This window comes from Ranitomeya imitator, chromosome 2, assembly GCF_032444005.1.
Source record: "Ranitomeya imitator isolate aRanImi1 chromosome 2, aRanImi1.pri, whole genome shotgun sequence".
Classification (NCBI taxonomy): Eukaryota; Metazoa; Chordata; class Amphibia; order Anura; family Dendrobatidae; genus Ranitomeya; species Ranitomeya imitator.
The window spans coordinates 171,353,700-171,374,588 of NC_091283.1; the positions used below are offsets into that span (position 1 = coordinate 171,353,700).

The 20,889-nt window shown below is 42.7% G+C and overlaps 1 protein-coding gene across 1 annotated transcript in view; it reads left to right on the top strand.

Annotated features, from left to right (window-relative positions):
* The window catches only part of CACNA1B (calcium voltage-gated channel subunit alpha1 B), a 467,134-nt gene that overhangs the window by 305,258 nt on the left and 140,987 nt on the right, over window positions 1–20,889 (top strand). Inside the window, exons 21-25 of the mRNA XM_069747979.1 lie at window positions 358–484; window positions 923–1,052; window positions 13,666–13,725; window positions 14,369–14,475; window positions 20,100–20,196. Of these exons, the coding sequence (XP_069604080.1) occupies window positions 358–484; window positions 923–1,052; window positions 13,666–13,725; window positions 14,369–14,475; window positions 20,100–20,196 (521 nt within the window). The remainder of the gene's footprint in view (window positions 1–357; window positions 485–922; window positions 1,053–13,665; window positions 13,726–14,368; window positions 14,476–20,099; window positions 20,197–20,889) is intronic.

Here is a 20,889-nt window from a genome sequence, read left to right on the forward strand (position 1 = left end):
TGACTGAAAGCACAAGGATCCATGGAGGAACAAAGTTAATTTCTACCCGGCCTCAGGGCAGGCGCCCGGCAGCATCAAAACGCTGTTAACGTATACATTAACTCTGTATCTGCAGGGATCAGCGCTTTTTACATGACAGGTTCCCTTTAAGCCAAACCTTTTGGTCTAAGTCTTGCACCCATTTGTTCCCTGTTGAAAATGGAGGTGGCACCAATTTTGTCCTGCCAGACCTCGCCAATCTTTATTTTAAAACACTGGAGACAGTCGTTTAAGTGACTGGTTTCTGTTCTGACTTGTTTTCTTGCTTATTTTTAGTATTATCACTGTTCTTTTCACATCACTTGCTTTTTAATTTAGTAAATAATGCGGAGTTCGAAGTCAAATCTGAAGAGAAAAAGGAGATGGAAGCTGATGACTTGACCAAAAATGGACCGAAGCAGATCTTACCATACAGTTCCATGTTCATCTTCAGTTCCACCAATCCGTGAGTACCAGGAACCCCGGGTTTTACTAGGATAGCATCAATGTACCGTATTTATTTTCATTGGGTATCAAGCATAATATTGTTCTTGGATCTAAAGAGTCAATCAGTGAAATTTATCAACTTATTTTCTTATAGTAAATAGTTGTTTATCTTAATAAATCTCCCCATTCTGTTGTTGTACCTCAAAGAGGGTGATTGTTCTAGATCTCCATGTGTCATTGTTTTCTAGGAAACCAGATGTGTGTAGTATATGTGCGCTTTGGATAGCACATTTTTTGCTTTACGTTTTGAGGAATAATGTCCTGCACGCTACTGAGAGCTATTTTGATAAAACATTTTTGTTTGTATTTTTTCTATCAATGAGCCGCACAAAGTTATCCTGAGTGTTACAATTTCTTTGTTTTTATTTATTTTCTTTCTTTTTTTTTATTCTTGCAGAGTCCGCCGCTTGTGTCATTACATTGTCAATATGCGCTACTTTGAAATGGTCATACTGCTGGTGATTGCACTGAGTAGCATTGCACTAGCTGCAGAGGATCCTGTTCAAGCTGATTCCCCCCGTAATGATGTAGGTACCCTTCCAAAAAATAAGGGAAGACTGTCTCTACATACAAGATTATGACTGCTATAACACTTTTGTTCATTTCAACCGGTATTATTGAAGTTATATTCTTTTACACAGGAGCCAGAATAACTACTATAATACTGCTCCCTATGTACAAGAATATAACTACTATAATACTGCCCCTATGTACAAGAATATAACTACTATAATACCACTTGCTATGTGCAAGAATATCACTACTATAAGGGTATGTGCACACGTATTCTGGAGGACTGCGCATTTTTCTGCAGCGGATTTGGAAAAAACGCAGTGCAAAACCGCTGCGGTTTTCCCTGCGGATTTATCGCGGTTTCTACTACGGATTCCGCTGCGGCTCTACACCTGCAGTTTTCTATTGGAGCAGGTGTAAAACCGCAGCAGAATCCGCACAAAGAATTGACATGCTGCGGAATGTAAACAGCTGCGTTTCCGCGCGTTTTTTTCCGCAGCATGTGCACTGCGGATTTAGTTTTCCATAGGTTAACATGGTACTGTAAACTCATGGGAAACCGCTGCGGACCCACAGCTGCGGAAACGCTGCGGATCCGCAGCAAAATCCGCAGCGGGTGCACATACCCTAATACTGCCCGCTATGTACAAGAATATCACTACTACTGTATAACACTGTTCTCTATGTATAAGATTATAACTATTATAATACTGCCCCCTATGTACAAGCATATAAGTACAATAATACTGTCCCTATGTACAACAATTTAACTACTATAATACTGCCCCCTATGTACAAGAATATAACTACTATAATACTGGCCCTATATACAAGAATATAACTACTATAATACTGCCCCCTATATACAAGAATATAACTACTATAATACTGCTCCTGTGTACAAGAATATAACTACTATAATACTGCCCCCTATGTACAAGTATATAACTACTATAATACTGCTTCTATGTACAAGAATATAGCTACTATAATACTGCCTCCTATGTACAAGAATATAACTACTATAATACTACTCGCTATGTTCAAGAATATCACTACTATTATACTGCCCCTATCTATATATATAATTGCCTAAGGGTTTTTCCGTCTGTCTGTCTGTCTGTCTTTCTGTCTGTCCTGGGAATCCCGCGTCTCTGATTGGTCGAGGCCTGGCGGCCTCGACCAATCAGCGACGGGCACAGTATCAACGTAGATGTCATAATGGTTGCCATGGCGACGATGATCTCATAAAGGTTGCCTCGACCAATCAGCGACAACAATCTGCCGCGAATTCTGGAATCATCATTGTCCATAGCGACGGGCACAGAGACGATGATGTCATAAAGGACGTAGACATCCCACGTTTCTGATTCAGCGATGGGCACAGTATCGACGTAGATGTCATAATGGTTGCCATGGCGACGATGATGTCATAAAGGTTGCCTCGACCAATCAGCGACGGGCACAGTCTGCCACGAATTCTGGAATCATTATTGTCCATTGTTATGTAGGCAATCCAGTGACACAGTGTGCCAGCAATCAGAGCACATACAGTGATCTGACAATAACCCAAAAACAATAGAACGAGCTCTGAGACGTGGAATCTCTGTAGACCGCAATACCTGAACCTATCCTAAACACAACTAAAGGCAGCTGTGGATTGCGCCTGACACTACCTATGCAACTCGGCACAGCCTGAGGAGCTGACTAGCCTGAAGATAGAAAAACAAGCCTGACTTGCCTCAGAGAAATACCCCAAAGGAAAAGGCAGCCCCCCACATATAATGACTGTTAGCAAGATGAAAAGACAAACGTAGGGATGAAATAGATTCAGCAAAGTGAGGCCCGATATTCTAGATAGAGCGAGGATAGCAAAGAGAACTTTGCAGTCTACAAAAAACCCTAAAGCAAAAAACCACGCAAAGGGGGCAAAAAGACCCACCGTGCCGAACTAACGGCACGGCGGTACACCCTTTGCGTCTCAGAGCTTCCAGCAAAACGAAATGACAAGCTGGACAGAAAAAGTAGCAACAAAAGCAAAGAAGCACTTATCTAAGCAGAGCAGCAGGCCACAGGAAAGATCCAGAAGCTCAGATCCAACACTGGAACATTGACAAGGAGCAAGGAAGACAGAATCAGGTGGAGTTAAATAACAAAGCAGCCAACGAGCTCACCAGAACACCTGAAGGAGGAAGCTCAGAAGCTGCAGTACCACTTGTGACCACAGGAGTGAATTCAGCCACAGAATTCACAACAGTACCCCCCCCTTGAGGAGGGGTCACCGAACCCTCACCAGAGCCCCCAGGCCGACCAGGACGAGCCACATGAAAGGCACGAACAAGATCTGGAGCATGGACATCAGAGGCAAAAACCCAGGAATTATCTTCCTGAGCATAACCCTTCCATTTAACCAGATACTGGAGTTTCCGTCTAGAAACACAAGAATCCAAAATTTTCTCCACAATATACTCCAATTCCCCCTCCACCAAAACCGGGGCAGGAGGCTCAACAGATGGAACCATAGGTGCCACGTATCTCCGCAACAACGACCTATGGAATACATTATGTATGGAAAAGGAGTCTGGGAGGGTCAGACGAAAAGACACAGGATTGAGAATCTCAGAAATCCTATACGGACCAATAAAACGAGGTTTAAATTTAGGAGAGGAAACCTTCATAGGAATATGACGAGAAGATAACCAAACCAGATCCCCAACACGAAGTCGGGGACCCACACGGCGTCTGCGATTAGCGAAAAGTTGAGCCTTCTCCTGGGACAAGGTCAAATTGTCCACTACCTGAGTCCAGATCTGCTGCAACCTGTCCACCACAGAATCCACACCAGGACAGTCCGAAGACTCAACCTGTCCTGAAGAGAAACGAGGATGGAACCCAGAATTGCAGAAAAATGGAGAGACCAAGGTAGCCGAGCTGGCCCGATTATTAAGGGCGAACTCAGCCAATGGCAAAAAGGACACCCAATCATCCTGGTCTGCAGAAACAAAAGATCTCAGATATGTTTCCAAGGTCTGATTGGTTCGTTCGGTCTGGCCATTAGTCTGAGGATGGAAAGCCGAGGAAAAAGATAGGTCAATGCCCATCCTACCACAAAAGGCTCGCCAAAACCTTGAAACAAACTGGGAACCTCTGTCAGAAACAATATTCTCAGGAATGCCATGCAAACGAACCACATGCTGGAAGAACAAAGGCACCAAATCAGAGGAGGAAGGCAATTTAACCAAGGGCACCAGATGGACCATTTTAGAAAAGCGATCACAGACCACCCAAATGACTGACATCTTTTGAGAAACGGGAAGGTCAGAAATGAAATCCATCGAAATATGTGTCCAAGGCCTCTTTGGGACCGGCAAGGGCAAAAGCAACCCACTGGCACGTGAACAGCAGGGCTTAGCCCTAGCACAAATCCCACAGGACTGCACAAAAGTACGTACATCCCGTGACAGAGATGGCCACCAGAAGGATCTAGCCACTAACTCTCTGGTACCAAAGATTCCAGGATGACCAGCCAACACCGAACAATGAAGTTCAGAGATAACTTTACTAGTCCACCTATCAGGGACGAACAGTTTCTCCGCTGGACAACGATCAGGTTTATTCGCCTGAAACTTTTGCAATACTCGCCGCAAATCAGGGGAGATGGCAGACACAATGACTCCTTCCTTGAGGATACTCGCCGGCTCAGATGAACCCGGAGAGTCGGGCACAAAACTCCTAGACAGAGCATCCGCCTTCACATTTTTAGAGCCCGGAAGGTACGAAATCACAAAATCGAAGCGGGCAAAAAATAACGACCAACGGGCCTGTCTAGGATTCAAGCGCTTGGCAGACTCGAGATAAGTAAGGTTCTTATGATCAGTCAATACCACCACGCGATGCTTAGCTCCTTCAAGCCAATGACGCCATTCCTCGAATGCCCACTTCATGGCCAGCAACTCTCGGTTGCCCACATCATAATTACGCTCAGCAGCCGAAAACTTCCTGGAAAAGAAAGCACATGGTTTCAACACCGAGCAACCAGAACCTCTCTGTGACAAAACCGCCCCTGCTCCAATCTCAGAAGCATCAACCTCGACCTGGAACGGAAGAGAAACATCTGGTTGACACAACACAGGGGCAGAACAAAAACGATGCTTCAACTCCTGAAAAGCTTCCACAGCAGCAGAAGACCAATTAACCAAATCAGCACCCTTCTTGGTCAAATCGGTCAATGGTTTGGCAATGCTAGAAAAATTACAGATGAAGCGACGATAAAAATTAGCAAAGCCCAGGAATTTTTGCAGACTTTTCAGAGATGTCGGCTGAGTCCAATCCTGGATGGCTTGGACCTTAACCGGATCCATCTCGATAGTAGAAGGGGAAAAGATGAACCCCAAAAATGAAACTTTCTGCACACCGAAGAGACACTTTGATCCCTTCACAAACAAAGAATTAGCACGCAGGACCTGGAAAACAATTCTGACCTGCTTCACATGAGAGTCCCAATCATCCGAGAAGATCAAAATGTCATCCAAGTAAACAATCAGGAATTTATCCAGATACTCACGGAAGATGTCATGCATAAAAGACTGAAACACAGATGGAGCATTGGCAAGTCCGAACGGCATCACTAGATACTCAAAATGACCCTCGGGCGTATTAAATGCAGTTTTCCATTCATCTCCTTGCCTGATTCTCACCAGATTATACGCACCACGAAGATCTATCTTAGTGAACCAAGTAGCCCCCTTAATCCGAGCAAACAAGTCAGATAACAATGGCAAGGGATACTGAAATTTAACAGTGATCTTATTAAGAAGGCGGTAATCAATACACGGTCTCAGCGAACCATCCTTCTTGGCTACAAAAAAGAACCCTGCTCCCAGTGGTGATGACGATGGGCGAATATGTCCCTTCTCCAGGGATTCCTTCACATAACTGCGCATAGCGGCGTGTTCAGGCACGGATAAATTAAATAATCGACCTTTAGGGAATTTACTACCAGGAATCAAATTGATAGCACAATCACAATCCCTATGCGGAGGTAGGGCATCGGACTTGGGCTCTTCAAATACATCCTGGTAATCAGACAAGAACTCTGGGACCTCAGAAGGAGTGGATGACGAAATAGACAAAAATGGAACATCACCATGTACCCCCTGACAACCCCAGCTGGATACCGACATAGAGTTCCAATCCAATACTGGATTATGGGTTTGCAGCCATGGCAACCCCAACACGACCACATCATGCAGATTATGTAGCACCAGAAAGCGAATAACTTCCTGATGTGCAGGAGCCATGCACATGGTCAGCTGGGTCCAGTACTGAGGTTTATTCTTGGCCAAAGGTGTAGCATCAATTCCTCTCAACGGAATAGGACACCGCAAAGGCTCCAAGAAAAACCCACAACGTTTAGCATAATCCAAATCCATCAGATTCAGGGCAGCGCCTGAATCCACAAATGCCATGACAGAATACGATGACAAAGAGCATATCAAGGTAATGGACAGAAGGAATTTGGACTGTACAGTACCAATGACGGCAGACCTATCGAACCGCTTAGTGCGCTTAGGACAATCAGAAATAGCATGAGTGGAATCACCACAGTAGAAACACAAACCATTCAGACGTCTGTGTTCTTGCCGTTCAACTCTGGTCATAGTCCTATCGCACTGCATAGGCTCAGGTTTAATCTTAGACAATACCGCCAAATGGTGCACAGATTTACGCTCGCGCAAGCGTCGACCGATCTGAATGGCCAAAGACATAGACTCATTCAAACCAGCAGGCATAGGAAAACCCACCATGACATCCTTAAGAGCCTCAGAGAGACCCTTTCTGAATAAAGCTGCCAGCGCAGATTCATTCCACAGAGTGAGTACTGACCACTTCCTAAATTTCTGACAATATACTTCTATATCATCCTGACCCTGGCACAAAGCCAGCAAATTTTTCTCAGCCTGATCCACTGAATTAGGCTCATCGTAAAGCAATCCGAGCGCCAGGAAAAACGCATTTACATTACTCAATGCAGGGTCTCCTGGCGCAAGAGAAAATGCCCAGTCCTGAGGGTCGCCGCGCAAAAAAGAAATAATAATCAAAACCTGTTGAATAGGATTACCAGAAGAATGAGGTTTCAAGGCCAGAAATAGCTTACAATTATTTTTGAAATTAAGAAACTTAGTTCTATCACCAAAAAACAAATCAGGAATAGGAATTCTTGGTTCTAACATAGATTTCTGATCAATAGTATCTTGAATCCTTTGTACATTTGTAACGAGATTATCCATTGAATTGCACAGACCCTGAATATCCATGACCACACCTGTGTCCTGAAACACCCAAATGTCTAGGGGAAAAAAAAAGACTGAACACAGAGCTGAGAAAAAAAAAATGATGTCAGAACTTCTTTTTTCCCTCTATTGAGAATCATTAGGTTTGGCTCTTTGTACTGTTATGTAGGCAATCCAGTGACACAGTGTGCCAGCAATCAGAGCACATACAGTGATCTGACAATAACCCAAAAACAATAGAACGAGCTCTGAGACGTGGAATCTCTGTAGACCGCAATACCTGAACCTATCCTAAACACAACTAAAGGCAGCTGTGGATTGCGCCTGACACTACCTATGCAACTCGGCACAGCCTGAGGAGCTGACTAGCCTGAAGATAGAAAAACAAGCCTGACTTGCCTCAGAGAAATACCCCAAAGGAAAAGGCAGCCCCCCACATATAATGACTGTTAGCAAGATGAAAAGACAAACGTAGGGATGAAATAGATTCAGCAAAGTGAGGCCCGATATTCTAGATAGAGCGAGGATAGCAAAGAGAACTTTGCAGTCTACAAAAAACCCTAAAGCAAAAAACCACGCAAAGGGGGCAAAAAGACCCACCGTGCCGAACTAACGGCACGGCGGTACACCCTTTGCGTCTCAGAGCTTCCAGCAAAACGAAATGACAAGCTGGACAGAAAAAGTAGCAACAAAAGCAAAGAAGCACTTATCTAAGCAGAGCAGCAGGCCACAGGAAAGATCCAGAAGCTCAGATCCAACACTGGAACATTGACAAGGAGCAAGGAAGACAGAATCAGGTGGAGTTAAATAACAAAGCAGCCAACGAGCTCACCAGAACACCTGAGGGAGGAAGCTCAGAAGCTGCAGTATCACTTGTGACCACAGGAGTGAATTCAGCCACAGAATTCACAACAGTCCATATACTACGGGGACATGCATATTCTAGAATACCCGATGCGTTAGAATCGGGCCACAATCTAGTATACAATAATATAACTACTATAAGGGTACGTTCATACTGGGTGTTTTTTTCTGCAGCAAAACCTGGTTTATTGGCAGGAAAGAAGCTGCTGCAAAAACGCATGTTTTGGTGCGGTTTAGGTGCATTTTTTCATGCGTTTTTGGGGCTAACTTGTGTCTCTTTGTGCATGCTAATAAAGTTAAATGCCCTCAGAGAAAAAAAAACATACCTCTAGATCCTTTGAAAAGCTATCAATTCATGTGCCGCATACAGTAAAATCAGGTTAGAATAGAATAGATATATACACATAGAATACATAGATATATAGATGTCAGTGGCACACACATATATACTTTATATGTATATATATATTACATAGATAGAAGAAAAGTCGGCAATTCATCTGCCGTGTACTGTAAAATCACTGCAGGAGCCGACAGGATAGAAGAGATGGATTACATACAGTAAATACAAATGGAATAGGTAGATACATAGATGTCAGTGACATATACAATTAGTACAGTGTGTGTGCAGCTTATTGTACATGTATTTAATTAATAAAAGATTATGTATGCTCCTGCATACAGTAATTTTTGTAAATAGAGTGAAAGCCGACAGCTGGGGGCAGATGTTCATAGCCTGGGAAGGGGGTAATACCCATGGAGCTTCCCAGGCTATTAAAAAGGGGGACCCCCCCAAAAGATGACGTGGGGTCCCCCTACAATTAGTACCCAGCAAAGGCTATGCAGACAGCTGCGGGCTGATATTAATAGCCTAGGAAGGGGCCATGGATACTGCCCCCCATGCTGAAAACATCAGCTCTCAGTCGCCTCTAATCTGCACCAATTCTGGCAGGCACTTGGCCTCACTCTTCCCACTTGCCCTGTAGCGGTGGCAAGTGGGGTGATAATTGGGGGGAGTTGATGTCACCTTTGTATTGTCCGGTGACATCGAGCCCTGTGGTTAGTAATGGAGAGGCATCAATAAGACGCCCCCATTACTAACCCCATAGTCATATTGTATAAAAACACACACCCAGAATAAAGTCCTCTAATTGAAAGAATGTTACAGACTCCTTTAAAAAAAACTTAATAAAACCATACTTACGACCTTGCCTATTCCGCCGACGCCCTTGTCATCTGCAAAAGAGTTAATAAAAAACAACAATATCCCTTACCTCTCCATCGTTCTGTCCCATGCCATAATGCATGTCTAGGGGATTAACCGATTTCAACCTGGACAGTGCCAACCAACACCTATATGTATCCTATGTATATATACACCACGAAGGGAATAAACAACTACAAAGCACCAAAGAAATCACCCCTGGACGAAGCATTTCATTGCGAAACGCGCGTCGGGTGTGGTGGGTCTCCAGGAGCGCTCCATAGGTAATTGTATTATATACACTTGTATTTACTTTATTACTGTTATTATTTGCATTTTCCTTTTGCATGTGTATATATGGCCACCTGGCACGAACATTATGTTATGCTTGCATTTGGACTTTGTCATTACCATATTTGGAGTGTGCTTTCCTGGACAGCCCACCTTTCTTTCCTGTGCTGTGGTTTTTTACCTACTACTGTTTATTCCTTTTAATATTTGTTTAATAAAATATACATGGTTTTTATTGACGTTGTGTGAAGGAGGATTTCTTTGGTGCTTTGGACAGTGCCAAGATGCAACCGTCCAGGCTGAGAACCACTGGTTAGTGAGATGTTGCGCGCGCAGCATCAGTGACTAGCGGTGACTTCACTGAGGCTGCGTTCTAAGTCGATCTGAACTGAGGTGATCCCCGCTAGCACCGTGAGAAAGTCTCGCAGCATCTCATTCACCAGTGGTTCTCAGTCTGGACGGTTGCATCTTGGCACTGTCCAGGTTGAAAAATGTTAATCCTCTAGACATGGATTACAGCATGGGACAGAACAATGAAGAGATGAGGGATATTGTTGTTTTTTATGTTAGTTTTATTACAGGAGAACAAGGGCTTCGGTGGAATAAGGCATTAGGTGAGTATAACTGTGTTTGTTATTTTTAAATAAAAATGTAAAAGTGTGTTTTGTTTTATTTCTAATAAAAGACATTATTCTGGCTGTGTTTATTTACCATGTAACTATAGGATTAGTAATGGATAGGGGTCTTATAGACGCCTCTCCATTACTAGTCCATGGGCTTGGTGTCACCTGACAATACAAAGGTGACATCAAACTCACAAATATAAACCCCACTTGCCACTGCTACAGGGCAAGTGAGAAGAGCACGGCAAAGCGCCAGAATTGGTGCATCTAATAGCTATATTTAGGCTGGGGGGGCCAATATCCTTGGCCCCTTAACTGCCTGAGAAAACCAGCCCCCAGCTGTCTTATTTAGCAAGGCTGGTTGTCAAAAATGATGAGGACCCCACGCTGTTTTTTAAAAATATTTATTTAAATAATTAAAAAACAGCATGGGGACCCCTCCATTCTTGATAACCAGACTTGCTAACGCTGACAGCTGAGAGTTGCAGCCCCCAGCTGTCAGTTTTGCCTGGATGTAATAATAGAACAACACGGCACTTGTAGTAGTCTATAGAGTAGGTGCTCAAGTAGGGTATCCAGCCCAATAAATCCAAATCCGAAAAAACTTGGCACTCTAGATGAATAATTATCATATGCAAAAGGTTTATTGATGTGCATCCATAAAGGCAAGTCGAACGTTTTCGGTCCACATCCGGACCTTCATCAGAACAAATATAAGAGATATGGTGCAGGGAGAAACGTTAATCCTGTCTCTATAAATTCCAATATTGGTAGGGTAGCCTGGATGCAGCAAGAAGTCCTGTCCACGTAGGCGCACGTGTGATGCGACCGGAGTCGCTGGGTAAATGGCGCTCATAATACTGTCCCTTGTGTACAAGAATATAACTACTATAATACTGCCCGCTATGTACAAGAATATAACTACTATAATACTGCCACCTTTGTACAAGAATATAACTACTATAATACTGCCTGCTATGTACAAGAATACAGCTACTATAATACTGACCCTTTGTACAACAATATATCTACTATAATACTGTCCCCAGGGCCGGCGTCAGCACCCGGCACAGCGGGCAAATGCCGGGGCCCTGGGGAGAGGGGGGGGCCCACTCATGCTGTCATAGATACAGCTGGGAGAGCAGAGCAGGAGATAACATGCTCTTTCCCCCACAAAGTCACGCTGGCTGCGTTCTCTTAACCCCTATGTGCCAGCTCTGACACAAGCATCTTCTCACTCAGTCAGTGCAGCCAGGCAGGCACACGTAGGGGTTAACAGAAGGCAGCCAGTGTGACATTGTGGGCGGAGAGAGCACGTTCTCTGCTCTCCCCCCTGGGTGGCTGCAGACAGTGCTGAAGTTTATCAGGCAGATTCCGGAGGAGCTCTGTCCTACTAGTGCCTGAGTGACTGCAAAGGTATCCAGCAGTGGTTGCAGATGGACTTGTGACTCAGTCTGCTGCTGTCTTTCTCCACTGCCTAAAAATGTGGGTGATGTCTGGAGGAGCAGCTGGTGGGGTGCAACCTGCAGCCGCCCAGCTCACCCAGAATACATGCATGCTGCACCAAACCTGCACCAGTGGGGTAGGAAGAAGCTTAACCCCTTCCCATCTGTATTAAGGTTATTGCTGAACCTTAAAGATAACAATCCGACCCGCATAAGTGGGGTTAACCAGATGCCAGGAGGAAGGGGAGCTGCTGCCATGGATAAAACTGAGCTGTGGGCTGTACGTTGGGGCCCAGTGGCCCCAGGCTGGTGACTGGAGGGACTCTGCCCAGTGCTGGCATGTGGGTGATTTCTGCTCCGGAGTCTCAGCTTCTCTCCTCCACATCACACTGTGCAGTCACAGCAACATTGGTTGTCTCTGTCCAGGTCCCAGCAGCTGCCACTGCTCCCACCAAGGACATGGCATCACTTAACCCTTTCCCTGCAGCCACCGGCAACAAATCCACATTATTCCTTGATTAAATCAGGTTCCAACCCAATAGAGGAGCAGACATTTCCTGCTGCCATTAGGGTCCGGGAGGGGGTGACATTGGCTGCCCTGCTATTCTGTAGTGGGGGGTGACAAGTGTAACATGGGGTAACGATGACAGAGAAATGCACAGGATAATAGTGAGCGCGACAGAGGGCAGTGTATGGTATGGAGCAGTCAGGGGGTGGGCTGCAGGATCCCCCCATACTGTACATGACTGCTCGGGACAGGGAGGCGTTTAATGAGCTTCTAATGACAGGGCACTAATTGGGTCATTAGGGTTTGTGGAAAGGATTCAGCATCAGGTCCCTCATTAATGCCCGAGCCGCCTGTTACTTTGTAGCACAGATCTGTTGGGGCCGCAAAACCAAACAACGTTGTTTATGTAGAAAAGTCTTTGTTTCATAGAAAAACTCAAAACAGAAAAGCACCTCTCCTGTATATATACACTGCACAGCACCTCTCCTGTATATATACACTGCACAGCACCTTTCCTCCTGTATATATACACTGCAGAATCTACAATAGCTGTCACTCATGTAAGAAGTGAAATCTGGCATTGTACTATACATTTCTCTGCCGTATCTGTGCATCATAAATCGGGGTATGTGTTAAAGGGGGGGGCCACTGAGACTCTTTCGCCCGGGGCCCTCGAAAACCTGGAGCCGGCCCTGACTGTCCCCTATGTACAAGAATATAACTACTATAATACTGCCCCATGTACAAGAATATAACTACTATAATACTGTGCCTGTGTACAAGAATATAACTACTATAATACTTCCAGCTATTTACAAGAATATAACTACTATAATACTGCCCCTTTGTACAACAATATATCTACTAAAATACTGTCCCCTGTGTACAAGAATATAACTACTATAATACTGCCCCATGTACAAGAATATAACTACTATAATACTGTCCCCTGTGTACAAGAATATGCCTACTATATGATTGCCACCTTTGTACAAGAATATAACTACTATAATACTGCTCCCTATGTACAAGAATATAACTACTATAATACTGCCCCTATGTACAAGAATATAACTACTATAATACTGCCCCTATGTACAAGAATATAATTACTATAATTCTGCCCATATGTACAATAATATAACTACTATACTACTGCCCTTATGTACAAGAATGTAACTACTATAATACTACTCGCTATGTTCAAGAATATAACTACTATAATACTGCCTCCTATGTACAAGAATATAACTACTATAATACTGCCCCTATGTACAAGAATATAACTAAAATAATACTGCCCCCTATGTAGAAGAGTATAACTACTACAATACTGCAGTACTCTCTATGTGCAAAATGTAACCAAACCTTTCCTCATTGAATATCATTCTGATTTCAGGTGCTGAAATACATGGATTACATCTTCACAGGAGTTTTCACCTTTGAGATGGTGATCAAGGTAAGAAGTCACAGACCCTAGTGATGAAGAAGTATAACACTCGTATAATGCTTCCGTGCCAGCTGAGAACCTCTGCCCGCCATTTGTAGTGAAGTGATGCTGATCCGCCACCACAGTGTTTTTATCAGACTGTCGCCACATAAGTTAATTAACATTATACGGCGATGTCACTGACTAATTAAAACCTCAGCATTTCTGGGAGCCCTGTACTCCATGCATTTACGTCTGCAAATATTATTCAGTGTTTGGAAATGTCTAAACTCCCGCTACAATACAATGTGCACGAAGGCGACTTATTCTGGTTGTGTAAAATAATTATGTGTGCGTTACAAGTTCTTCATGGACTGGAGTATGTATCCACCATCCATTTAGAATGGTGACGGACATTTTTTATTATTTTTTTTTTTCCCCCATCGTAAAAATGTCATCTTTGTCAACACTAATTACAGTGTCTCATTAATAATTCACAAGCGCATAAGTAATTTTATTAGTCTCCAGAAAATTAACAAGGATGTCAAACATCGAAATGGCTAGCAGTTTCATCAGAATAGCGAGTCCTATTAATGCAATCATCCTTCTCAGGACTTACACATACACAGCCAATAGGATGACCACGATGTAATCAGCTTCTTGCCTTCCGCAGATGATTGACTTGGGATTGCTCCTTCACTCCGGCTCATATTTTCGTGATCTGTGGAACATTCTAGATTTTATCGTAGTCAGTGGCGCGCTTGTGGCTTTCGCCTTCTCGTAAGTATTTTGCGGTCAGTCTCAAAATTTGCAGAGATCACAGACATTCTATATAATAAAAGGAAATTACAGATCGCAGCAAGTCGGGAGGAGCGATCTGCGACCATTTGCTGGCAAATGAGTTTCCTTTCATAGAGCCACATTTACTGCATGTACTGATTGTAGACTTTAGAGAGGACCTGTTACCACATTGTAAGTGACCAGTTTTTGCTCCTTTTTATTCCCGCTGTACCCCTTAGTGTTCTGTTGTTTTTTTTTATTAAATCACCCATACGGCTCCAGTGATATGGGCTTTTTTCTTTGTTGCTAATTTTTCAAAAGGGTGTGGCTCACAGGGTAATTATGCAGTGCTGCCTAAAGACCCGCCCCAGAGGATCCTGTAAGACACGCCCCCTTAGTAAAGACTATAAAAAAGCATCAAATAAAAAGGCCAGGAAAAGAAAAAAATTATAAAGTACTCAAGGGAGCAGCAGGAATAAAATAAGAGGAAAAAATGGACACTTTTGTCCTGATTTAAATTACAGCTTCATAATAAAGGAAAATAACCTGTCTGAGAAAAGCTGTCAATTATACAGATTCTCTTATGGTAACTGTTGCTTGCAATTATCAGCAAAGTGTTTGTTTGTTTTAAATTGTACCATAATATGCATATAAAAAGCAATGTATCTTATTTGCTCTTACTTACAGTATACCGCATATTGGTGTGTGTCTTATTTTTTTGCATGATTTCTGCATAAAAATGGTCTCGTAAATGGAAAGCACAGAGTTGTTAGAGCTAATTTTACATTGATTTTGACATAGAAAAGTCATCACAATCTGTGTTATAAAATCAGCAGTGTGAACGTGCCTAGAGGAACACTTTAAAAGGTTTCCCCCATCTTCATAAATGGTTATTGTCTGATAAATGCAAGCATTTTACGGTTTATTAAAGCTTTCGGCTGTTCTTGAGAAATTAATGCTTTTCTTTTTTTTTTATATCTTGTTGCTTAGGAAACCGACCACCACTGATAGACAGAACATGTGCAATGCATACAAACTCTTTTCTTTTTGAACGTAGAAACTCTGTTTTTAAGCTGACCATGATTGTTGTTGCCTCCTACTCCTAGCCGACTTCAGTGCAGTGCTTACAAGCTAGGAACAGCGGTGGTCGGTTTCCTAAGCAACGGGCTGTAAACAACAGAACAGAAAAGTGTTAACACCTCATGAACGGATGCAAATTTTAATTAGCAGTAAATTGCAAAAGTGCTTGTTTTCACAAGCACTATCCGATAATAAAAGGCAATAAAGATTGGACTGACCCTCGGAATGCGTGACACACATGTACACATCCAGCATAGAATACAATATAAATGGTATTACAATAGTAGCAGAAACAAAACACAGTATCACAATGTCTGATGCATGAATCAAATGAGTCAAAAGCTACAAAATTCAGCTATTGTCATTGGAGACCTGCTGCCCCCTGTAGGACTATAGCTGCAAAAGCAAGCACTTCCGTATTAACATAGTATATCAGTTAGCTTTGCATGGAGTGTTCATCATTGTATAACTAGGCCAGGTTTGTCATCTAACAACATATAACCATGTATGTATTTGTTTGCGCTGTAAGCGCTCTGTGCTGCTGTTGCGTCATTTTTCTTTGCACTGTGGGAATTCTGTGTGTATGTCACTGATTATAAGCTCTCTCTTTGTCTCCTTGTCGCTGGATTCTCTCTTTTCTCCTCTAGGAGTTTTGTTGGGTAAATTCAATTTCTGTTTTCTTTTTGGCACATACAGGAATTCCTGTATGTCTTCACTTCTTACCTAGCGTCATTGGAATGACACCATCTGACCCTCTCTCTGCCATTTCAATCTTCCTAAAATCAGTCGCAATCACAACTCATTGAAGGGGTATTCTCATCTCACAAAAATGGTGCCGTATCACTAGAGTGTGCCGTAGCTAGGACTCCCGTCAATCCTTAGAATGAAGGGGCTGCAGGACTGATGATCCAGCACTGAGGACCCTCTCTTGTCTTTCTCTGCAGATCAGCACCCCTGACAGCCACTGTCCAAGGAACAGCCGCAGTTCTCCTGCACAGGAAAAAAACAGAAAGTTGATCCTTTCATTCTCGGGATTGGTGGGAGGTCCCGGAGGTCAGACCCTCACTCACCACAAAGTAATGACATAAGTCAGTGCAAAAAATAGGAGTCACCCTTAAGTCCCTTTGTAACACACAGTAGAGGAAGATGTCATACGGACATTATGCACTGGTAGGTCCTTAACCAAAAAGCAGAATTACTGACCTATGTTTGTGGGGCCACCAAATACACTACCATTTAAATACTACAGTTAGCAGCAAATGTGAGATTTTCCTGCAGCGCCTCCACAGGAAAAAATGAAGCATTACACAGTCCCCCCTGAAGTCATTGGGTTTACCATCAAGAACATGGATGAGCCAGGTCCTCATCAAGCAAGGAAATTGGCACATTGGAGGCATGCTAGTCACAAAAAATGCACCGGATTTAGATGTCTTGTAACTTGCGGATTGCAATGTGCCCACAATTTACTGTCATTATTCTGTAATGTAGCATGGCCTTACTGCAATCTGCAAAACGTCTGGAGGAAATGAAATCCCCCTTTACCCATACACCACTGACACAATAAAGGCAGAATAGCAATCATGAGACTAACTTGCAATTTGAGCATTAAAGCTGCTGTAATACTAGTGACCAATATAGTCCTTCCCCCCAAAAAAATCAGAATGGTTGCTCTGTTACATCGTCTTTCATTCTACACCATGAATTTCATAAGCGTCCATGAATGTCGAGTGCCAGTCCACCTCTCATTATGATTAAACAGGGCTCAAGGCATGTTCTCTGCATTCAGTAATCCACCCATTCACTTACCTCATTCAACCCTGACTAACCTCAGGAATACAATATAATTGTATTATAAGAGGGGCAACCGTAAACCGCTCCCTCTCCTCCGCCATTCCACTCTGATGACCTGTTATACCTGTGCTGTGATGGACAGAATTCTCACATGAGTTAGTTTGTTTTTGTTCTTTTTTTTTTACCTTAGAAGGTAAATTTTCAGGACAATTAAACTACTGAAACTAGTGCTACAGCTGTATAGGTCTTATTTACAGCAATTAAAATGATACCCGTCTTGTAGAAGTCCAATGTTCCAGTGCTGAGAAATCAAGCTTTGAATCCACATACAAATTAGATTACATTGGGGGCGTTTCAGTGCACTTCAAGTGTGTTTACACGCCCCATTGCACTTCCAGGCTAATTTGCACATTGCTTTAAAGCTTGATTTCTCAGCGCTGGCACATCAGATTACTACAAGGCAGATATCTTTTTAATTGTTGTTTTGTGATCTAAACAGCCTTACCATTAGTTTTAATTGAAAAGTCATCCTGACTGGTTCCTTAGACTAGTCGTATATCACACGGTTGTGATATTTGGAAGTGGAACTGTCATTATTTGTTTTGTTTTGTTTTTTTTTGTCTAATCCGGCACATGGTATTACTTATAACAGGTCTGCATGAATAACCAGGATAAGCATGTGTACCGCATGTTCTGCATTAGGGGAAGGTCCCTGTAGGCTGTGGACCAGCACTGGTAATCTTGGGAATCAGGTTTTGGTTAATATTTAACAAGAATATACATCTGAGTTAACCTAGAACAACAGCGCCAGGATTGAATGTTATCTGCGATCACTACACTGTTTGCAGTCTGTATCAGGAAATAGAGAAATCCTTCAATCCTGGCCTGCTGCCTCCCTTCTTGCCACTGCTCCTGCATATCTGTCTAGTCAACAGCATGTGTGCGTATAATACAGAGGAACCAAACATGTACAAATATCATAATTCTATACTATCCATAGAGCGTGACACTGAAGGACGAGTACTTGCCCTTTGTGAAATAACTAGAGAAATTAGCATTATTTTCTAGAAGTGCCAACCTATACGAGTCCTGAATTCTTTTTAGTGCTTCCAGACCATCAATTATTTTCTTTTGTGTTTTATTATCAATAATAATAATAATAAAACAATTAGAGAGTTATTAAAAAAAAACCTTTGTAATTCTACCTCTAGATAATTATTCTGTTGTTCTCAAGAATGGTTGGAGTTTCCATTTTATTGTGTAATGTTCATTGCCTTAGGTTACCGACCACTTCTACAGTCTATTAGTGGTGGCTGCTGTTCTAGGCAGGAAGCGCAGCGCATACAAGCTCTTTTCTATAGAACTTGTAAGCAGTGCGGTGAAGCTGGCCAGGTTCATAGATCCGGCCAGCTTTATTTCCCTTGCACGCTGGCATTAGACCATCAGGGAGATGCTAACAAACTTCAATCTATTGTCACCATTGCCAGTCCAGGTCTCTACCTTACGGTGGCCAAACACTAGAGATTTTGGTCAACCAAAAATGGCCAATTTAGACTATTTTCTGTCAGATTGATGCCTTTTTGTTATGAGACATCTTGTCAAAAAGGGACAAGCAATAGATCTGCATCCCGTTAATGGAAGCCAAGACAGGGCACAGATAACGGCTGAGATTAGTTGATCATTTTGTCCTAATTGTTGTCCAATACGACAACCTTCACTGACCAACCACGGATGACAAGTCTTCCAGAAAGCAGCCATTTGAAATCCCCAATGTATGGCCTGCTCTAGGCCAAGATTAGACAACCATAATGTGGGTTAAGTTTAGTGGCTGTACTATACCTTCAATACTCTCGGTTGCTTGCGATTAGACTTAAAAGGATTGTCCTGGACTAAAAGTCACAAGGATACAGAATGTATGCAGTATATAGATCCAGGACAGCACAGCTCTGTGCAGTGTGCTGTTGGCCATTCCTAGGTACTGCAGTTAGTGGGAGCTGAGCTGCAGTAACCAAGAACACATTGTATGGAGCTGTGCTGATCTGGCTCCATATATTGTATATATCTGGCTAGCATCAGGCCTGTTAACAGTTGATTGATGGGGATGCTATTTGTCAGACCCCCACCAATCCGATATTTGTCAGCTATCCTATTAATAGGTCATCAATAATGTAGTCCTGGCCAATCCCTTTAAGCAAACTTAGACCTTGGGCTACATTAACTAGGATTTCTGGGACCCATCGGGTCTTCTTTTGGAGAATTGTGAACTGCAACCTGCATAGAAACCCACAACTAAGCCTTCGATTGGAACTGGGCAGATGTTGGCTATGCAGGATAATAATAATAATAATAATAATAATAGAGACCTGTCCCATACTGCCAAGGCACAAGAGACAGTATTAATTTGAATTGCACTAAAGAGGGTTTGCCATTTCCATTTATCTCTTTGGATGCGATATCAATTTTGATTTCACTAATCCTAAAAAAGATGACACCAACTTTGGCCAAGCAACTTTATCAAGAATACCACAATGTGGGCGACATAGATCTTCTGTTTTCTATCATGGTTCTCTGTATTATAAGTAACGGTGGCTGGCAAAGTATGACAACCCTGATGCATAATTCATTCATAAACTGAAGCGGGGTCTCTTCAAAAGAAGAGAACGAGGAACAAAACTCCTTCAGGACGTCACTCGTTTTAGCGCACCTTCCTGTCTTTCGGATGCTGACTGTACCTCTGTGTGTGTGCTCTGTAGAGGGAACAAAGGAAAAGATCTGAACACTATCAAATCCCTGAGGGTCCTTCGTGTTCTGCGTCCTCTGAAGACCATCAAGAGGCTTCCCAAGTTAAAGGTTGGCTTTGTCTTTACATCATATTTTTCTAGCATCTGATATAAACCCATGTTAAGGAACCATTGGGTATTTCTTTAACCCATAGTAACCAATTGGGCAGTAGTTTTTAAACTAACTTTGCCGGTAGGTTTCTAAAGAGTCAAATATTGTTTCCACGCCATAGACTTGCTTACCGACACTGGCAACTGATGAGTATTAGATCTTTGTCCAAGTTTTCTTCAAGGGAAAACTAGTATCAGTCACATTGAAATCCAAATTAGTTATCCTTTGCTCTCAAGGGTGATAATTATCACACATACGCTCGCCCAGCTGAGTCCGGCACATGTATGTTTATGAAGTACATTAATGTGTTCTTAATGGGGAAAGGGAAACATACTATTGCAAAACTCCTCTGATGACAGCTCATTTCCAGAGAGAGCAAAGAATGGAACATGTTGAGTTCCAACATGCCCGATCCATCTTTTTTCCGACATCTGCCATTAGCTGGTGTAGAGTAAGAACACTCTCGTACACATCAGATGGTCGGCGAATGAGGCCAAAATCATCAGGCACAGCCAATGTTCATCTACTGTGTATGGGCACTTAGCACCAAAGCAAAACCCTCAAATGTAACAAATTCAAACCAGTAAATAGATTACATTTGTCATGAAATTAAAAAAAGGAAAATAAAAATAATTATTTCACATATGTTAG